The 18,753-nt window shown below is 37.2% G+C and overlaps 1 protein-coding gene across 5 annotated transcripts in view; it reads right to left on the bottom strand.

Annotated features, from left to right (window-relative positions):
• Positions 1 to 18,753, bottom strand: part of LOC101270594 (zinc finger protein 461) — a 93,560-nt gene that overhangs the window by 52,984 nt on the left and 21,823 nt on the right. For 4 of the 5 annotated variants that reach the window (XM_049702936.1, XM_049702938.1, XM_033413815.2 and 1 more), the window contains 3 exons: positions 16,981 to 17,107; positions 15,886 to 15,981; positions 1,646 to 3,667 (listed from right to left, as the gene is read on the bottom strand). In XM_049702936.1, the coding sequence (XP_049558893.1) occupies positions 1,959 to 3,667; positions 15,886 to 15,981; positions 16,981 to 17,107 (1,932 nt within the window). In that variant the 3' untranslated portion in view covers positions 1,646 to 1,958. Of the gene's footprint in view, positions 1 to 1,645; positions 3,668 to 15,885; positions 15,982 to 16,980; positions 17,108 to 18,753 lie in introns of those variants that run through there. The other variant, XM_049702939.1, reaches the window with a different exon arrangement.

Genomic DNA, 18,753 nt, shown 5'->3' with positions numbered 1-18,753 from the left:
AGGGAACTTCAATACCCCATTATCAACAATGGATAGTTCATCCAGACAGAAAACACTACAGAACAAATGAATATAATGGACATACATAGAACATTCCATCCAACAGCAGCAGAATACATATTTTTTGTCAAGCACACACGGAACATTCTCCAGGATAGATCATATGTTATGGCACAAGTCTTAACACATTTAAGAAGACTGAAATCATATCAAGTATCCTTTTGACCACAATATTATGAAAATAAAAATCATTAACAGGAGGAAAATTGGAAAATTCACAAATACATGAAAATTAAACACACTCTTTAACAAGCAATGGATCAGAAATCAAAAGGGAAATCAAAAAGTATCTTGAGAAAAATGAAAATAGAAGCAAAACATACAAAAGCAGATGGGCTAAAGCAAATGCAGTTTCAAGAGGGAAGTTTATAGAGATAAAAGCCTATATTTTTTTTAAAAAAAGAAAGATCTTAAGTAAACTACCTAACTTAATGCCTTAAGAAACTAGAAAAAAGAAGAATGAAGGCCAAAATCTGCAGGTGGAAAAAAGATAACATTAGAGCAGATATAAATGACACAAAGACTAGAAAGACAATAGAAAAGATCAATAAAACTTTTCCTTTGAAAAGATGAAGTTGAAAAACTTTTAGCTAGTCTAATCAAGTAAAAAAAGAAAGATAGGGCTTCCCTGGTGGCGCAGTGGTTGAGTGTCCGCCTGCTGATGCAGGGGACACGGGTTCGTGCCCAGGTCCGGGAAGATCCCACATGCTGCGGAGCGGCTGGGCCTGTGAGCCTTGGCCACTGAGCCTGTGCTCCGCAACGGGAGAGGCCACAACAATGAGAGGCCCGCATACCGCAAAAAAAAAAATAAAAAGATAGGAGTCAAATAATGTTATAAACAAGAGAGAAGAGTTCCAATATTGCAGAGCAGGCAATGAAGAATTTGGAGCAGAAAGGCAGTAAATAGTTGGTACAGTATTTATAAATCCCTCTAATACATTAAAATTAAATAAAAGTAGGCTAAAATGTGGACTGATTAGAACATCATGAATCATGGATTATGATTAATCCACTTTTGTCCGAAGAATTTTTAAAATTTAATTCCTGGAAGAATACAAAAGAAGTGACAGCTATAGTTACCCCTGTGTAGGGAAAGCAGATGGTTATAGGACTAGATATTAGGGAAGATTTTATTTTCACGTTATTTTGGGTAATTTTTGAACTTTTATAGTATCTGCTTTTATTTCCCATTTTTTTAAACTACAAAATTAATGTAACAACAGAACAGACACACACTTTCATGGTTGGGAATCTACCAATAGAAACATAAGAATGACAATCTAAGAATGTTTATTGCACGATCATTTCTGGTGAAAAAGAAGTAGAAACAATTTGAATGTCTACAGTAGGGAATGGCTCAAAATACTGGCATACATCCCATAGTAGAAATATTCTGAAACTTTAGAAAGAATGAGTCAGATTTACAGTATTGGCCTGGGAAAATGTCCATGATTATTTAAATGTAAAGGGCAAAATACCACGAAATATGTCACTATAGGGGGTAAATCCTTTCACAGACATGCAATAAAGCCTTCATATGTGCAGATATGTTCGAGCACGAAGAAAGAAGCAACACACATACATATTGGTTATTTCAGGGATTTGTGGGAGGGGAAGAAATTGTTTTCATTTTATTTCTGCCCCACTTCACTGGTTTCAGTGAAAACAAATAGTTTTATAAAATTTATTTCCAGTATTGATCATTACAATAATTCAGAAATAGCACTGATACCAGAGCAATTTTTTCCTTTTAATAACTTTTCCATTTTCCCACTTGAAAAAAAAAAGAGTTCAAAGATTACTAAAATAAATTAATACTAATGAAACCCAGTATTTTACCAACATTTTCCTTAAAGAAGAAAAAAGTATATCCCCCAAAATAATTTCATGATACTAGACTAGGATGGGGAGAGAGGAAAACTTACTGAAGTCTCAACAGTATGAAGTGTCTGATGTACATTAAATTGTAAGCCATGGTTAATGGCCTTCCCACATTCATATGGTTTCTTCCCAGAATGAATTCTCTGATGGTGTGAGAAGCTTGAATGATAGCTAAAGGTCTTTCCACATTCCTTACATTCAAACGGCTTCTCACCAGTATGAATTCTCTGATGTTGAATAAGGTGTGAATGAAGTCTAAAGGCCTTACCACATATACATTCATGAGGTTTCTCACCAGTGTGAATTCTCTGATGTCTTTTGAGGTGTGAGCACTGCCTAAAAGCCTTCCCACATTCCTTACACTCATAGGGTTTCTCACCAGTATGAATCCTCCGATGTACAGTAAGTTGTAAGCCATCACAAAAGGCCTTCCCACATTCACTACATTCATAAGGTTTTTTGCCGGAATGAATTTTCTGATGGTGAGAGAAGCTTGAGTGATAGCTAAAGGCCTTTCCACATTCTCTACATTCATAGGGTTTCTCACCAGTGTGAATTCTCTGGTGTATTGTAAGGTGTGATCGATGTCTGAAAGTCTTTCCACATTCTTTACATTCATAGGGTTTCTCACCAGTATGGAGTCGCAGATGTTCAGTAAGTTGAAAGCCACGAATAAAAGCCTTCCCACATTGCTTACATTCATAGGGTTTTTCACCAGTATGAAGTCTCTGATGTTGAGTAAGCTGTGATCGCTGCCTAAATGCCTTCCCACATTCCTTACATTCATAAGGTTTCTCACCAGTGTGAATTCTCTGATGTAGAATAAGTTCTGAGCCATAATTAAAGGTCTTCCCACATTCTTTACACTCATAGGGTTTCTCATGACTATGAAGTCTCTGACTTATGGTAGGGGATGATTGATGCCTGAAAGTCTTTCCACATTCTTTATTTTCAAAGGGTTTCTCACCAGTATGGAGGTGCAGATGTTCAGTAAATTGAAAGCCACAAATAAAAGCCTTCCCACATTGCTTATATTCATAGGGTTTTTCACCAGTATGAAGTCTCTGATGTTGAGTAAATTGTGATAGCTGCATAAAGGCCTTCCCACATTCCTTACATTCATTGGGTTTCTCACCAGTGTGAATTCTCTGATGTAGAATAAGTTCTGAGCCATAATAAAAGGCCTTGCCACATTCTTTACATTCATAGTGTTTTTCACCTTTATGAATTCTCAAATGTTGTTTAAGTTGTGAGCAATGAATAAAGGACTTCCAACATTCCTTACATTCATTGCACTTGTTACTATTTTGAATTCTCTGTTGTTTAGTAAGGTATGATGTATCAACAGTTTCTGCACATACCTTACATTCAGAAAGTTTTTCTTTAGAATGAGTTTTGTGAGGACTAAAGAATAAATTGTAACTGAAGTTTTTTCTACATTCTTTACATTCAAAGATTTTCTGTCTATTATAAAATTCCTGAGTGAACAAAATATGTTGGCTAAAAATGGGCATGCGTTCATGGTTGATAATAAACTGCCTGAAATAGCCCTTCTGTTTTCCCTGTTGTCTCTCAAACTGACTTTTGCATGCCCAAATATCTCTGAAAATGGATTTCTCAGGACTATGGCTTTTAAATGGTCCCATGATAGCCCATTGGGATGATTCTGTCTCATAAATGTTTCTTTTTGGAGATAACTTCTTGGCCTCACACTTGGACACCAAGTCTGAAAGATAAGAAACACATTTTAATTGCTAGTTTTGTGTTACAAGAGAATTGAAATACCTCTGGTAGAAAAGAGAGAGAATTGAAAATAAATACCATCATGCAATTGAATGAAAATAGAGTAAGGAGAATGCAAAGAAATGAAAGCTCATGAAAGAAAAGTGAGGGAGTTAATTAACAAGTCAAGTCAGTGGTTCTGAAATTTTGATCCACATCAGAATCGCCTTGGGAATTTGTTGCAATTATGGATGTTTACAAAACATTCTAGATCACCTGAATCAGAGTCTACGAGAGTCTACGAGAGTCTGTATATTTTAACACTCTCCACCAGGCCAAAGGATTATGTGATATCTGCTAGTTGTCCCCAAACATCTATTATTCCCCTTTTGTACACTGATTGAACCCTTGGTTTTTAGTTGAGAACAGGCTGCCCAATATAAACATTGCACTTCCCAGGACCCTTTGCAGCAGAATATGCCATGTAACTGGATTCTGCCAAAAGAAATGCAGAAGTATTATGTAGTAGCTTCTGAGAAGTTTTTTAATTTTTAAAAAATTTTATTTATTTATTTTTGACTGCCTTGGTCTTTGTTACTGCCATGGGCTTTTTCTAGTTGTGGTGAGCAGGGCCTACTCTTTGTTGCAGTGCACAGACTTCTCATTTCGGTGGCTTCTCTTGTTGCAGAGCACAGGCTCTAGGTGTGTGGGCTTCAGTAGTTGTGGAATGCGGGCTCAGCAGTTGTGGCTCGCGGGCTCTAGAGCGCAGGCTCAGTAGCTGTGGCGCACGGGCTCAGCTGCTCTGCGGCATGTGGGATCTTCCCAGACCAGGGATCGAACCCGTGTACCCTGCATCGGCAGGTGGATTCTTAACCACTGCACCACCAGGGAAGTCCTGAGAACTTTAAGAGTAAGCTTGCCCACACCCTATATCTGTTATTCTTCTGATTCCTCAGCAAAGCCAGCTGCAATGTGCATTTGATGTCATGTCTGTCACAGATGATTTTGCAGAACAGAGTTGCCACTCCAGCCTGGACTTTAATGAAAGAGAAAATTAACCCTCTAAATAGTTTAAACTACAATTATTTGGGGGTCTCTGTCACATACAGCCAAACCTATATCCAAACTAATACAGCCTTCCATTGAACTGTTTGAGACCAACAGCTACATAAAGCATTCTATGCTAACGCAATTTATTTTTCCATTTTCCTAATGATGATCATTTGGGTTGTTTCCAGTTGTTGGCTATTATGGTTAGTACTGCTATCAACATCCATGCACATTTCTTTTGGTGGAAACAGGACTCCTTTCTTCTAGGTGTGAAATTACTGCATCAGATGATATGCATTTGTTCAGCTTCAGTTGACACTATGCAACAGTTTTCTAATTTACAATTCCATCACACTCTAAAAGAGTTCCTGTTCTTCATATCCTCAGCAACACTTGTAATTGTCAATCTTCTTTTAAGCATCCTGGCAGATGTGTTGTGATATTGGATTGTGGTTTAATTTGTAATTTTGCAGGCTGAATACTTTGCCATATGTTTATTGGCCAACTGGATATCTTCTTTAATAAATTGCCTATGCAGGTGTTTTGTCCATTTTTATTAATTTTGGGGGCAATAAAATACATACAAAATCCACCATTTTAATCATTTTGAAGCATACAATTCAGTAACTTATAGTACATTCCCACTGTTGTGCAACCATCCAATCCCTAATTCCAGAATATTTTCATCATGCCAGAAAGAAACCTCACACCCATGATCATGTTCTATTCTCCTCTCTGCCCTGACCCCAGCAACAACCAATCTGCTTTATGTCTCTGAAATTGTCAAGAAATTTCATAAACACGAAATCATACAATATGTGACCTTTTGTGTCTGTTCTCACTATGTTTTCAAGGTTCAGTGATGCTGTAGCACATATCAGTACTTCATTTCTTTTTATGGCTGAGTTATATTTTATTGTACAGATAACCATATTTTGTTTATCCATTCTCCAGTTGAGGGACATCTGGGTAGTTTCTGGGTTGTATTTTTCTTTTTGATTTGTAGGAATTCTTAATTTATTCTGGATATAACCAACTACATAATGCGAGTATCTTTTCCCACTCTGGGGCTGGCCCTTTCTCTCTCCTAATACTATGTTTTGATAAAAAGAAATTCTTAATTTTAAGATAGTCTAATCCCAAGTTCATAAAAATATACTCATATAATCTTCCAGAAGCTTTTACTATTTTACCTTTCATATTTAGATCTATAGTCCACCTAGTGGATTATAGAAATCACTATGAGGTAGAAATCAAGTGAGGTAGAAATCAAGACTCTTATTTTTCAATAGATATCAGCACCACTTACTGAAAAGACCATCCTTTCCTTGACTCTGTGTTATATCAAATGACTCTGTATGTTAGTCATTTTCTCTGTAATCCACTCCAATAAATATTTCAACTCCCATAGCTCTGTTGAAACATTTCTAGCTAAAGTAACTAACAAAATTACTTTACCAAAATCAGTGCTCAAATGCCAGTCAACACTCTATTTGACTCATTAGTAGCATCTGACACAACTGATTAATCCCTTTGCTTCCTGTATACCATATTCTCCTGGTTATCCTCCTACCTCTCTACTTATATTCAGTTCCCCTTAATGAATTCTCCTCCACTTCCTGACCTCTAAATGTTGGAATGTCCCAGAACTCAGGCTCTGGCCAGCCCTCAATCTACACTCTTTCCCTTAATAGCAGTCTGGCTTAAATACCAATAATATAATGCTAAGTCTTAAATTTATACCTCTAAAAAAATTTTTTTAATTATGATAAAATACACATAACATAAAATTTACTATCTTACCCACTTTTAAGTGTTTAGTGCAGTAGTGTTAATTATGTGCATACTGTTGTGCAACAAATCTCCAGAACTTTTTCACCTTGCAGAACTGAAACTCTGTACCCATTAATAACTCCCCATTCTTCCCTCTTCCAGTTCCTGGCAACCACCATTCTACTTTCTGTTTCTATGGATTTGACTACTCTAGATACCTCATATCACTGGAGTCATACAGTATTTGTTGTTTTTCTGAATGTGACTGACTTATTTCACTTAGCATAATGTCCTCAAGGTTCATTCATGTTGCAGCCTGTGTCAGGATTACACACACACACACACACACACACACACACACACACACGACCACCACACCACATTTTGTTTCTTCATTTGTTTGTTGATGAAACCTAGATTGCTTCCACCTTTTGGCTACTGTATGTAATGTTGCTAAGAACATGTGTGTACAAGTATCTGTTTAAGTTGGTAATTCTAGTTATAATTTTTTGAGGAACCACCATACTCTTTTCCCACAGTGGCTGAACTATGTTACACTCCCACCAGCACAAGGGTTTCAGTTTCTCCACTGCCTCACCAATACTTGTTATACTTGTTTTTTGACTGTAACCATCCTAATGGGTGTGAGGTGATATTTCACTGTGGTTTGGATTTGCATTTCCCCAGTGGCTAGTGATGTTGAGCATAGTTTCATGTGTTTGCTGGTCATTTACATATCTTTTTTGAAGAAATATCTATTCAAATCCTTTTCTCATTTTTAAAATTGAGTTGTTTGTTTTTCTTGTTTTTGGTAGGAGTTCTTTATATATTCTGGATATTAACCCCTTATCAGATACGTGACTTACAAAATATTTTTTCCTATTCCATAGGTTGCATTTTCACTTTATTGTGTCCTTTGATGTCTATACTTCTAGCTTTTATCTTACCCCTAAGCTCCATATTTATCACCTAATTGCCTAGTTGAAATCTTCATGTAAATATATAATAAGTACCTCAACCATAACATGTCCAAAGAGAACTTGCAAATCCCTTTTTTAGATTCATTCATACTCCAGCTTAACCCATCTTAGTAAATGCAACCATCTTTTACCAATAGGTTAAGCCAAAAGCCTAGTTTTTTTCTTCTTACTCAACTTACAGTCTATTAGCAAGCATGGTCAACTTGTTCTTTAATATATATATAATGACATAATCATTTATCAGCACCACTTCTATTACAGTCTAAGCTACCATTGTTATACTACTGCAGTAACTCTCAAATTGGTCTCCTGCTCTCTTTCTTGTTCCACTAAACACATCATATCTTAGTGACAACACATAACTTTTGCTCTCAAATGCCTCTAATAGTTTCCCATCACATTTAGGAAAAAAATATAATGCTCTATAAGGTCCCCTCTTACCAAAACGTGTAGGATGCAACTAAAGCCACATTTAGAGGAAAATCTATGGCCTTAAATGCAAATAGAAAAAAGAAATTCTTAAAGTCAATCACCTAAACATCTATTTCAAGAAGTTAGAAGAAGAATAGCAAACTGAGACCTCAAAAAGTAGAATAAAGTAAAAAACAAAGATAGGCAGAATAAATAAAACAGAAACAAATATATAATAGGATTTCTGGCAAGACTGGCCAAGAAAAATAGACTACCTTACAGATTAAATGTTAATTACAAAGAAAAAAAATACAATGGAGTAACCTGGCAAACACCACCCAAACCAAGTGATCAAAGGTAACAACACTAATAATGGGACAGAATGACATTATGTGCCTCCGTAAATAATACACTGAGAAAGATAGGTCACCAATGCAATAATCCTACCAAAAATGTATAGCCTGAGTTTAATCTGGAAGAACCTACAAATATTCTCTAATTGAAGGACATTCTATAAAAGTGGCCAGTATTCTTCAAAAATACCAGCCATAAAATCCAAAGAAAGGCTGAGGAACTTTTCAGATTAAAGTAAAGAGAAATGTAATGTGAGATCCTGAGTCAAGTGAAAAGGACAATATTTGGAAAATTAGTGGAATATAATACAGACAATAAATGAGATAATAGATTTAGATAAATGTAAAATTTCCTGAATTTATGAAATGTAAGAGAATATCCTTGCTCTTAGGGAAGATAACTATTTAAGGTAAAGAGACTTAAATGAAATAATAAGGAAAATATGACAAAAATATTACCAGCTGGTGAATCTAGGTGAACAGCATATGGGAGTTTTTTTAGGTTATTTTGCACCTCTTCCATAAGTTTAAAATTAATCCAAAATAAATTTTTATTTCATAAAAGAGAGAAAAGGTACAAATAACCAATCTTAGGAATGAAAAGGGAAATATCATTACAAACAAATGCATCCTCTTATAGAGTTACATTCTACTGGGATAACATCTAATAAATGATTAGTAAATGAATTAGTAAGTCAGATGGGAAAAAAATGCTATAGAAAAATAAAGAGGAAAAGAGATACAAGGTTATAATGGAAGGTTTGAGATATATGGCAAAAATTTTCCTCCAAAAAGAATCGAGACTAAAGGTATCAGCTTTACCTTCTGAGGGGCTGGAAACTAAAGGTCAGCCACATGGGTAGCCAACAAGGAGCCCCAATACAAATTCTGGACAGTAAGGCTCAGGTGAGTTTCTCTATTTGGCAATATGCCCAAATGCATATTGTTACACATAGTTGATGGGAAAAGTTAGCACTGTCCATGACTCCACTGGGAGAGGACAATGGGTAGCTCCACACTTGGCACTCTCCTAGGCTCTGCCCTATGTACTTCTTCCTTTGGCTAATTTTAATCTGTATCCTTTTGCTGTAATAAACTGTAACTGTGAGGATGATAGCTTTCAGTGAGTTCTATGAGTCCTTTTAGTGAATTATCAAACACAAGGGTGGTCTCAGAAACCATTGAAATTGCAATTGATGTCAGAAGTGAGGGAAGACTCCTGTAGACAGCTCCCTCTAATTTTCACATGAGACCATAATAAAATCAAATTATAAAAGAAAGACAACAAGAAAATCTCCAAACACCTCCAAATAACACACTTCTAAATAATCTATGGGTGAAATTACAAGTCTCAAAGAAAAAAAATTTTTGAAGGATTATAAGGACATGTATATCCTTTATATACATGGATATATATATATATATATATAATTATATATAGATAATCCATCATAATGATACTAAGAACACCACATATAACTTTACACTCATAACTTTGACTTAGAAGAAATATACCAATTCCTTGAAAATCACAAACTACCAAAACTCAGCCAAGATGAAGTAGGTAATCTGAATAGTCCTATAACTATTATAGAAATGGAATTTATAATTTAAAATAGATCCTGAAAAAGAAATATCCAGGTCCAGATGGTTTCACTGGTAAATTTTACCAAACATTCACCTCAATTTCTTCCACGAAAGGATGAAAAGGGAACACTTCCCAACTTACTTTATGAGGCCATTATTATTCTTATACCAAAAGCAGGCAAAGGCAGCATGCACACGCACATGTGTGCACGCACGCACACACACACACACACACACACACACACACACACACAAAGAGAAAACTACAGGCCAGTATCTCCCATAAACTTAGATGAAAAAATCCTGAATTAAATTTTACCAATCAAATTCAGAAGTGAATAAAAGGAATAATATATCATGACTAAGTGGAATTTTTACAGGTGTGAAAGGCTGGTTCTGCATTCAAAAATCAATGTAATCCATCATACCAAAAACTAAGAAGAAAAATCACATGATCATATTAACATTCATTAAAAAAAACCTCAGGGCATTAAAAAGAGAGGGGACCTTCCTCAACCTCATAAACATCATATACAAAAAATCTACTGCTAACATCATACTTAATGGCAAAAGACCTTACCCCTGAATGCTTTCCCTCTAAAATTAAGAAAAGAGGCAAGGATGTCCACTATTACCACTCTTATCCAACACAGAACATATTTCTAGCTAACAAAAAGGCAAGAAAAAGAAAGGGCATAGGTTGGAAAAGGAAAAAAAAAAAGACTCTGCAGATTATATGATTGTCTACAAGAATGAATCTACAAGGAAAAATTAGTACTAGTTAGTATTAGTACTAACTAGTACTAATAAGTGCATTGAGTAACGTCATAGAATACAAGATTAACATACAAAATTGGCCGAATTTCTGTACACTGACAATGACCAAATAGAAACCAAAACAAAAATGCAATACCACTTACAAATGCTCCAAGATTAAAATAAAGAAATACTTAGGTAAAAAATTAACAAAACATGTACAGAAAATATATGATGAAAATTATAAAATGCTAATAAAAGAAATCAAAGGAAAAAATCTTGGAGAAATGCTGTGTTCATGGATTGGAAGACTCAACAGAGTAAAGATGTTAATTCTCTAATTTCATCTATAGGTTTAACATAATTCCTATTTAAATCTCAGCAAGTTTTTTTGTACATAGATACAAGCTTATTCTAAAATTTATATGCAAAGAAAAAGGCCCCAAGGATAGCCAAAATTTTTTTTGGAAAATAGTATAGTGGGAAGAATCACTCTTTCCAATATTAAGGCTTACTATATAACTGCTGTAATCAAAAGTATGGTACTAGCAGAGGAGTAGTTACAAAGATCAATGGTACAGAACATAGATCTCAGAAATGGAGCCACACAAATGTGCTCAACTAATTTCTGATAACGGTGAAAAAGCAACTCAATGGAGGACGGATAACTTGTTGAAAAAAATGGTGATGGAGAACTAGACATCCATAGGTAAAAAGTTAAACCTTGACCTGAAGTCTCACATCTTCTACAAAAAGGTACTCAAAACGGATTACAGATTTAAATGGAAAATGTAAAACTATAAAAGTTCTAGAAAAAAACATAGAAAACCTTTAGGACCTAGGACTAGGTGGTGTTCTTAGACTTAACACCAAAAAACAAAACCAAACAAAAAAACAACAAAACCCCCTAACAATTCATAAGATTTAAAAGATGAATAAAGGCTAGACTTCATCAAAATTAAACTTTTCTCTGCAAAAGACAATGTTAAAAGGATTAAAACACAAATTATAGACTTGGAGAAATTATTTCTTTAAGTCACATATCCAACAAAGGCCTATCTATTGGGTTGGCCAAAAAGTTCCTTAGGTTTTTAAGTAAAAATAAAAGACACAGTTTTCATTTTCATCAAGAACTTTATTGAACAACGTATTCACCGTTTTGTTCCACTACCTTCTGCCATTTTCAGGCAACTTCCTAATTCCATCTTCCCAAAACTTTTTATCTTTTTGAGCAAAGAACTGTTCCAAGTACCTTTTACAGTCTTCCAGGCATTGAAATTTTTTCCATTAAGGGAATTTTGTAAAGACTGAAATCAATGGAAATCCGAAGGTGCAATGTCTGGTGAATACGGTGGATGAATCAGAACTTCCCAGCCAAGCTGTAACAGTTTTTGTCTGGTCATCAAAGAAACGTGCAGGGCTTCCCTGATGGCGCAGTGGTTGAGAGTCCACCTGCCGATGCAGGGGACACGGGTTCATGCCCCGGTCCGGGAAGATCCCACATGCCGCGGAGCGGCTGGGCCCGTGAGCCATGGCCGCTGAGCCTGCGCGTCTGGAGCCTGTGCTCCGCAACGGGAGAGGCCACAGCAGTGAGAGGCCCGCGTACCGCAAAAAAAAAAAAAAAGAAAAGAAACATGCAGTCTTGCGTTATCCTGATGAAAGATTATACGTTTTCTGTTGACTAATTCCAGACGGTTTTCATTGAGTGATGCTTTCAGTTGGTCTAATTGGGAGCAGCACTTGTTGGAATTAATCGTTTGGTTTTCCGGAAGGAGCTCATAATAGAGGACTCCCTTCCAATCCCACCATATACACAACATCACCTTTTTGGATAAAGACCGGCCTTTGGTGGTTCACTCTGCTTGCCTCATGATCTCTTCCATTCCACATTATTGTGCAGTATATATTTTCCATTGCCCGACACAATTTGTTTTAAAAACAAAGTTTTCATTACGTTTAAGTAGAGAATCGCATGCGGAAATACGGTCAAGAAGGTTTTTTTCGCTATGTGGAACCCAAATATCAAAATGATTAACATACCAAGCTGGTGCAAATGATTTTCAACGCTTGATTTGGATATTTTGAATATGTCGGCTATCTCCCATGTGGTGTAACATTGATTGTTCTCAATTAATGTCTCGATTTGATTGCTATCAATTTTAACTGATCTACCCGACTGTGGAGCATCATCCAGTGTGAAATCTCCAGCACGAAACTTCGCAAACCACTTTTGTCATGTTCGATCAGTCACAGCACCTTCTCTATACACTGCACAAACCTATTTTTGCATTTCAGCTGTGTTTTTACTTTTCTGGAAATAATAAGGCATAATATGCCGAAAATGTTGCTTCTTTTCTTCCATCTTCAGTATCAAAATAGCTACACAAAAATTCACCAATTTTGATTTTTTTAAAAAATGTACTCTGATATGACAGGTATCACAATACAATCTAATAAAACTGTTTTGAATGAAGTTAAAGACAACTAAGTGCACTAGAACCATCTTACAGAAAAAACCGAACTGTTTGGCCAACCCAAAAGAATACATAAAGAACTTTGAAAACTCAACAGCAAAAAAACCCAAACAATCAAATCATAAAATGGGCAAAAGACATGAACAGACATTCACTGAAGAGGATACACAGATGGCAAATAAACATGATTTTCTATTAAGGAAATTCAAATAAAAACTATAATGAAATATCATTACCCACCTATCAGAATGGTTAAAATGGAAAACTGATAACACCAAGTGCTAACTAGGATTCAGTGAAATGCATCATTCATACACTGCTAGTGTTTGGCAGTTCCTTTCAAAACTAAAAATGAGCTTACCTTACAACCCAGAAATTGCATACTTGAGCTTTATCCCAGACTTATTTTCAAGTACAAACTTCTACATGAATGTAAGGAACACACACACACACACACACACACACATATATATATATACACACATATGTGTGTATATATATATATATTCCTTACATTCATGTTATACATATATATGTGTATGTATATATATATATAAGAAAAAAACCAATCTCAAAGGGATACACTTCAGGATTCCATTTATGTAACTTCATGAAATAACATAGTTATATAGATGTAGAATAGATTAATGGTTACCAAGATTTAGGAATAAGGGAGAAAGGGATGGGTGTAGCTATAAAGAGATAATAGGAGGGAGTCTTGTGGTGATGGTACTATCTATTTCGATTGTTGGAATGGTGATACAAGGCTATATGTGATAAAACTACACAGAGCTATACATACGCACAGAAACACACATACAAATAAGTGTGTATATAAGTAGTGAAATCTGAGTAACTTCTATGGATTACACCAATGTCAATTTTTCAGTATGATATTGTACTATAGTTGTGTAAGATGTTAACACTGGGAGAGGCTGGAGGAAGGGTACATGGAACTTCCCTGTACATTTCTTTGCAACCTCCTGTGAATCTATAACTATTTCAAGGTAAAAGACTTTTAAAAAGAAATCACCACACCATACATGCAAAAGGAAAGGCCTGGCCAGGTATCAAAAATTAGTAAAAAGAATAACATCTTACATGAAAGCAAAACATTTAGGAAAGTATATATCATTTTTCCATGTTTCACCTCTGTATTAGTTTCTTAGAGTCAATGTAACAGTGTACCACAAACTAGGTAGCTTAAAACAACAGAAATATACTCTTTTCATAGCTCTGGAGTACTATGAGTTACAGACATCATCAAAGACCTCTAATTCAGCGGTCCCCAAACTTCTTGGCACCAGAGACTGATTTTGTGGAAGACAATTTTTCCCCGGGGGCGGTGGGGGATGGTTCAGGCAGTAATGCAAGCAATGGGGAGCGGCAGATGAAGCTTTGCTCACTCTCCCGCTGCTCACCTCCTGCTGTGCAGCCTGGTTCCTAACAGGCCGTGGACCAGTACCGGTCCATCAAAAGATGCAATCAACAGAGCTCAACCCCCGCAGCCCAGGGGTTGGGGATCCCTGCTCTAACTTGTGGAATGAACCTGCTCTTAGCCTTCAGGACCCTATACTTTCCTAGGGTCCTACTCCTTCCTTTCTAATCATCCCTCTACCATCTCCATCTCCTCAATGTAGTCATTTGCTTTAATTTTCACAATTTCTAATCAATTAATTTTTCCTAAATATTTTATTAGAAAATATATTCATATGTTCTCGATCCACTACTAGATTAAAAATGTCTTTATAACATTTAAAAAATGTATTCTCATCACCTAGCAAAGCAACTTGTATGAATTTTTTTAAAAAATTAATACTCTGGGCTTCCCTGGTGGCGCAGTGGTTGAGAGCCTGCCTGCCAATGCAGGGGACACAGGTTCGTGCCCCGGTCCGGGAAGATCCCACACGCCGCAGAGCGGCTGGGCCCGTGAGCCATGGCCGCTGAGCCTGTGCGTCCAGAGCCTGTGCTCCTCAACAGGAGGTAGTTAGAGGCCTGCGTACCGCAAAAAAAAAAAAAAAAAAAAAAAAAAAAATTAACACTCTGTTGACTGCATCTTTTTTTTTTTTTTTTTTTTGCGGTACTCGGGCCTCTCACTGTTGTGGCCTCTCCGGCTGCGGAGCACAGGCTCCGGACGCGCAGGCTCAGCGGCCATGGCTCACGGGCCCAGCCGCTCCGCGGCATGTGGGATCTTCCCGGACCGGGGCACGAACCCGTGTCCCCTGCATCGGCAGGCGGACTCTCAACCACTGCGCCACCAGGGAAGCCCTGATTGCATCTTTTGATGAACAGAAGTTTTTTAAGTTTGATGTACTCCTATTTGTCTATTTTTGCTGTGCCTTGGTATCATAGCCCAGAAATTACTGCCAAATCCAATGTCATGAAGTTTTTCCCCTATATTTTCTTCTAGGCATCTTATAGTTTTGGGTCTTAGATTTAGTTCTTTGATCCACTTTGAGTTAATTTTTGTATATGGCATAAGGAATTTTATTCCTTTGCATGTGGGTATCCAGTTTCCCCAACACCATTTGTTAAGAGTACAGTCCTTTCCCCCATAGAATGGTCTTGGCACTCTTATCTAAAATCATTTTGTCATATATCTGAGGGTTTATTTCTAGACTCTCTATTCTATTCCACTCATCTATATGTCTGTCTTTATGCCAGTACCACATTGTTTGATTACTGTAACACTGCAATAAGTTTTGAATTCAGATTTTCCCTAATTATTCAGTCTAATACAACCTTACATTAACCTTATAACCTTAATATAACCAACATTCTTACCAGTTGGCCTACTCCTCACAACAACTTTCTGCTTCCTGATTATAGCTCACTCACCTGGGAACTGTTCTCCTATCACTTCCCTCATAACCATCCAGGGCTCCTTCCCTTGCTCCAATGAGGAGATCACAGCTGGCTTAGAAATAGAAAGTCCTGGTTATAAGAAAAGAAATGGAGATGAGGTGGAAATGAATGTATTCAAATACTGTGTTTCAGAATTTATTTTAAAAAACCTATAGGATAAGATGGTACTCGATAAGGTCTAGAGAAGAAAGAAAAGTGAAATTCTCATATACAGGTAAACTCAGGATCATAAGAAACAAAACAAACAAATAGATGGTAAAATGCTATTTAAGTTATATAAGCTTTCACTCCTTATTTTCCTTTGAGAAAAAAAGGAATTTCCTGAAATACTTATTCTCAGATACTTTTCCATGTTAAAGGTAAAGTTCTTAGAATGTAACTTCCAAATGCAAATTGTTTACATTTGTTGCAGTAAATAGAACAGTGTTCATTTGAGCTGTAAATGTCTCAGTCCATTACTACACTAATTGGGAAGGCTAAAGAGCTTTGCACCCAGGACCCATGTGCTTAGTTTTATCTACACTAGTGCATCTGCACATTTAGCACAGTGCGAGTGAAACAAAAGACAAAGCCTGGTTTCTTTGACTATGCTATGCTTTAATGGTACAGAATTTCAATTCTGCTCCTTAATTTTCAAGGAAGAAAGTCAATTATAAGAAAGGACCAGGGCCTCCCTGGTGGCGCAGTGGTTGAGAGTCCACCTGCCGATGCGGGGGACACGGGTTTGTGCCCCGGTCCGGGGGGATCCCACATGCCGCGGAGCGGCTGGGCCCGTGAGCCATGGCCGCTGGGCCTGCGCGTCCGGAGCCTGTGCTCCGCGGCGGGAGAGGCCGCAACAGTGAGAGGCCCGTGTACCTCAAAAAAAAAAAAAAGAAAAAAAAAAAAAGAAAGGACCAGAGTAAGATGTGAGGATAGAGAAAATGAAGGTGCAACTCCACTGGGCTGTGCTCATTTCTACACAAAGAGAAAATCCATCTAGTTATTTGAAAGGTAGCCCTAAAATTCATAGTGGAGAAAGCAGAAATTCCAAGAAACAGATTCTGAATTATTAGAGGCAGATAACTTTACCCAGTGAAACCAAGTTGCTATAGTTCTCCAACATCACATCTTTGTACAAATTCCGCTGTGCAGGGTTCAGGCATTCCCATTCCTCCTGAGAGACATCTATAGCCACATCTTTGAACATCACCAACGCCTAAAATGACAAATCACAGTACTGTTTTTGAAATTATAAGAAACATTTTTCAAAAGGAAGAAGCACTGCTAAAAGAAGGCACTGCAGGAAAGGGATGGTACAGTGAGTATATAGGCTAAGGCTGGAAGCTTGTATGGGTCAAAAATAAATTTAGTGAGACTAAAGCAGAGTGCCCACATACTCTTAAACAATTCAATTTCTGCACACACATCCGCTAGCATAGGGTGGAAAACTTCTGTTAATCACTCATCTAGAAATTTAGAAAATAAATAGAGGTTCCCAACTAAGTTAAATAGTTGTAAATTTTTCCAAAATTTCTTATGAAAGTCTCCAACTTCAGAAAAAGGACCTGATGATTTTTCTTCCTCATTATGACTAAGCATTTTTACTTTTAATGCAAATTCTTTAGTAAACACCCAGTGCAGACTATATTTTCCAAAGATGGACAGAGCACATCTCCCTTTCATAACCTTGATATGCCCACTCACTAGCAGGCCAGTAGCAGCGTTCAGCCCTGCAGCAAACCATGTCAGGAACTGGTCCCATCCACCAGCATGCCGACACCAGATATGGGACCCTCAGCCCCACAACCACCCACTCCAGAACCTGGCTCCACCCACCAGTGGACCCCACTGCCAGCAGTCTCGTGATCCAGCTCTGCCAACCAGTGCCCATCAGCCTCTGCATAAGACAGGGCCTGGCAGACAACTGGACCAGGAGCCAGCCACACCAACCAGACTGCCCACAGTAGTCAGCCCACCACAACAGAAGGACCCACGCAGCCCAAATATGGGGCACCCCTAGACTATATAGCTCTAGTGCCCAGAGGGGAGAGTGCTGCTGGGACACAGAGGACGTCTCCTATAAAAGGCCACTTCTCCAAGGTTGGGAAAGGTAACCAATCTATCAGAAACACAGAAATAAAAACAGCCAACTGGGCAAAATGAGGTGACAGAGAAACATCTTCCAAATGAAGGAATAAGATAAAACCCCAGAAGAGGAACTAAGTGAAGTGGAGATAGGCAATCTACCCTATAGAGAGTTCAAGGTAACAATTGTAAAGATGTTCAAAGAATTCAGGAGAAGATTGGATAAACAGTGATAAGCAATAAGTTACATACAAGGGAACTCCCATAAGGCTATCAGCTGACTTTTCAGCAGAAACTCTGCAGTCCAGAAGGGAGTGGCATGATATATTTAAAGTGATGAAAGGAAAAATCTTAACCAAGAGTACTCTACCTGGCAAGGCTTTCATTCAGTTTGATGGAGAGATTAAAAGCTTTACAAACAAAAGCTAAAAGAGTTCGGCACCACCAAACCAGCTTTACAAGAAATGTTTCTCCAAGTGAAAAAGAAAAGGCCACAACTAGAAACATGAAAATTACAGAAGGAAAAATCTCATCTGTAAAGGCAAATATACAGTAAAGGTAGTAAATTAGCCATGAAGCTAGTAGGAAGGTTAAAAGACAAAAGTAGGAAAATAATCTATATCTGCATTAAGTAGTTAAGGGATATATATGCAAAACAAAAAGATGTAAAATATGATAAAAACAGGAAAAGTTGGGGAGGGTGCAAAATATGCAGAGTTGTTAAAATGCATTTGAACTTGAGAGATGAGTAACCTAAAATAATGAGAGAAAGAGAGA

The sequence above is a fragment of the Orcinus orca genome, chromosome 20 (genome assembly GCF_937001465.1).
Source record: "Orcinus orca chromosome 20, mOrcOrc1.1, whole genome shotgun sequence".
Classification (NCBI taxonomy): Eukaryota; Metazoa; Chordata; class Mammalia; order Artiodactyla; family Delphinidae; genus Orcinus; species Orcinus orca.
Note: the sequence above shows the minus strand (reverse complement) of the source record. Positions and strands in the feature narration are given on the sequence as shown.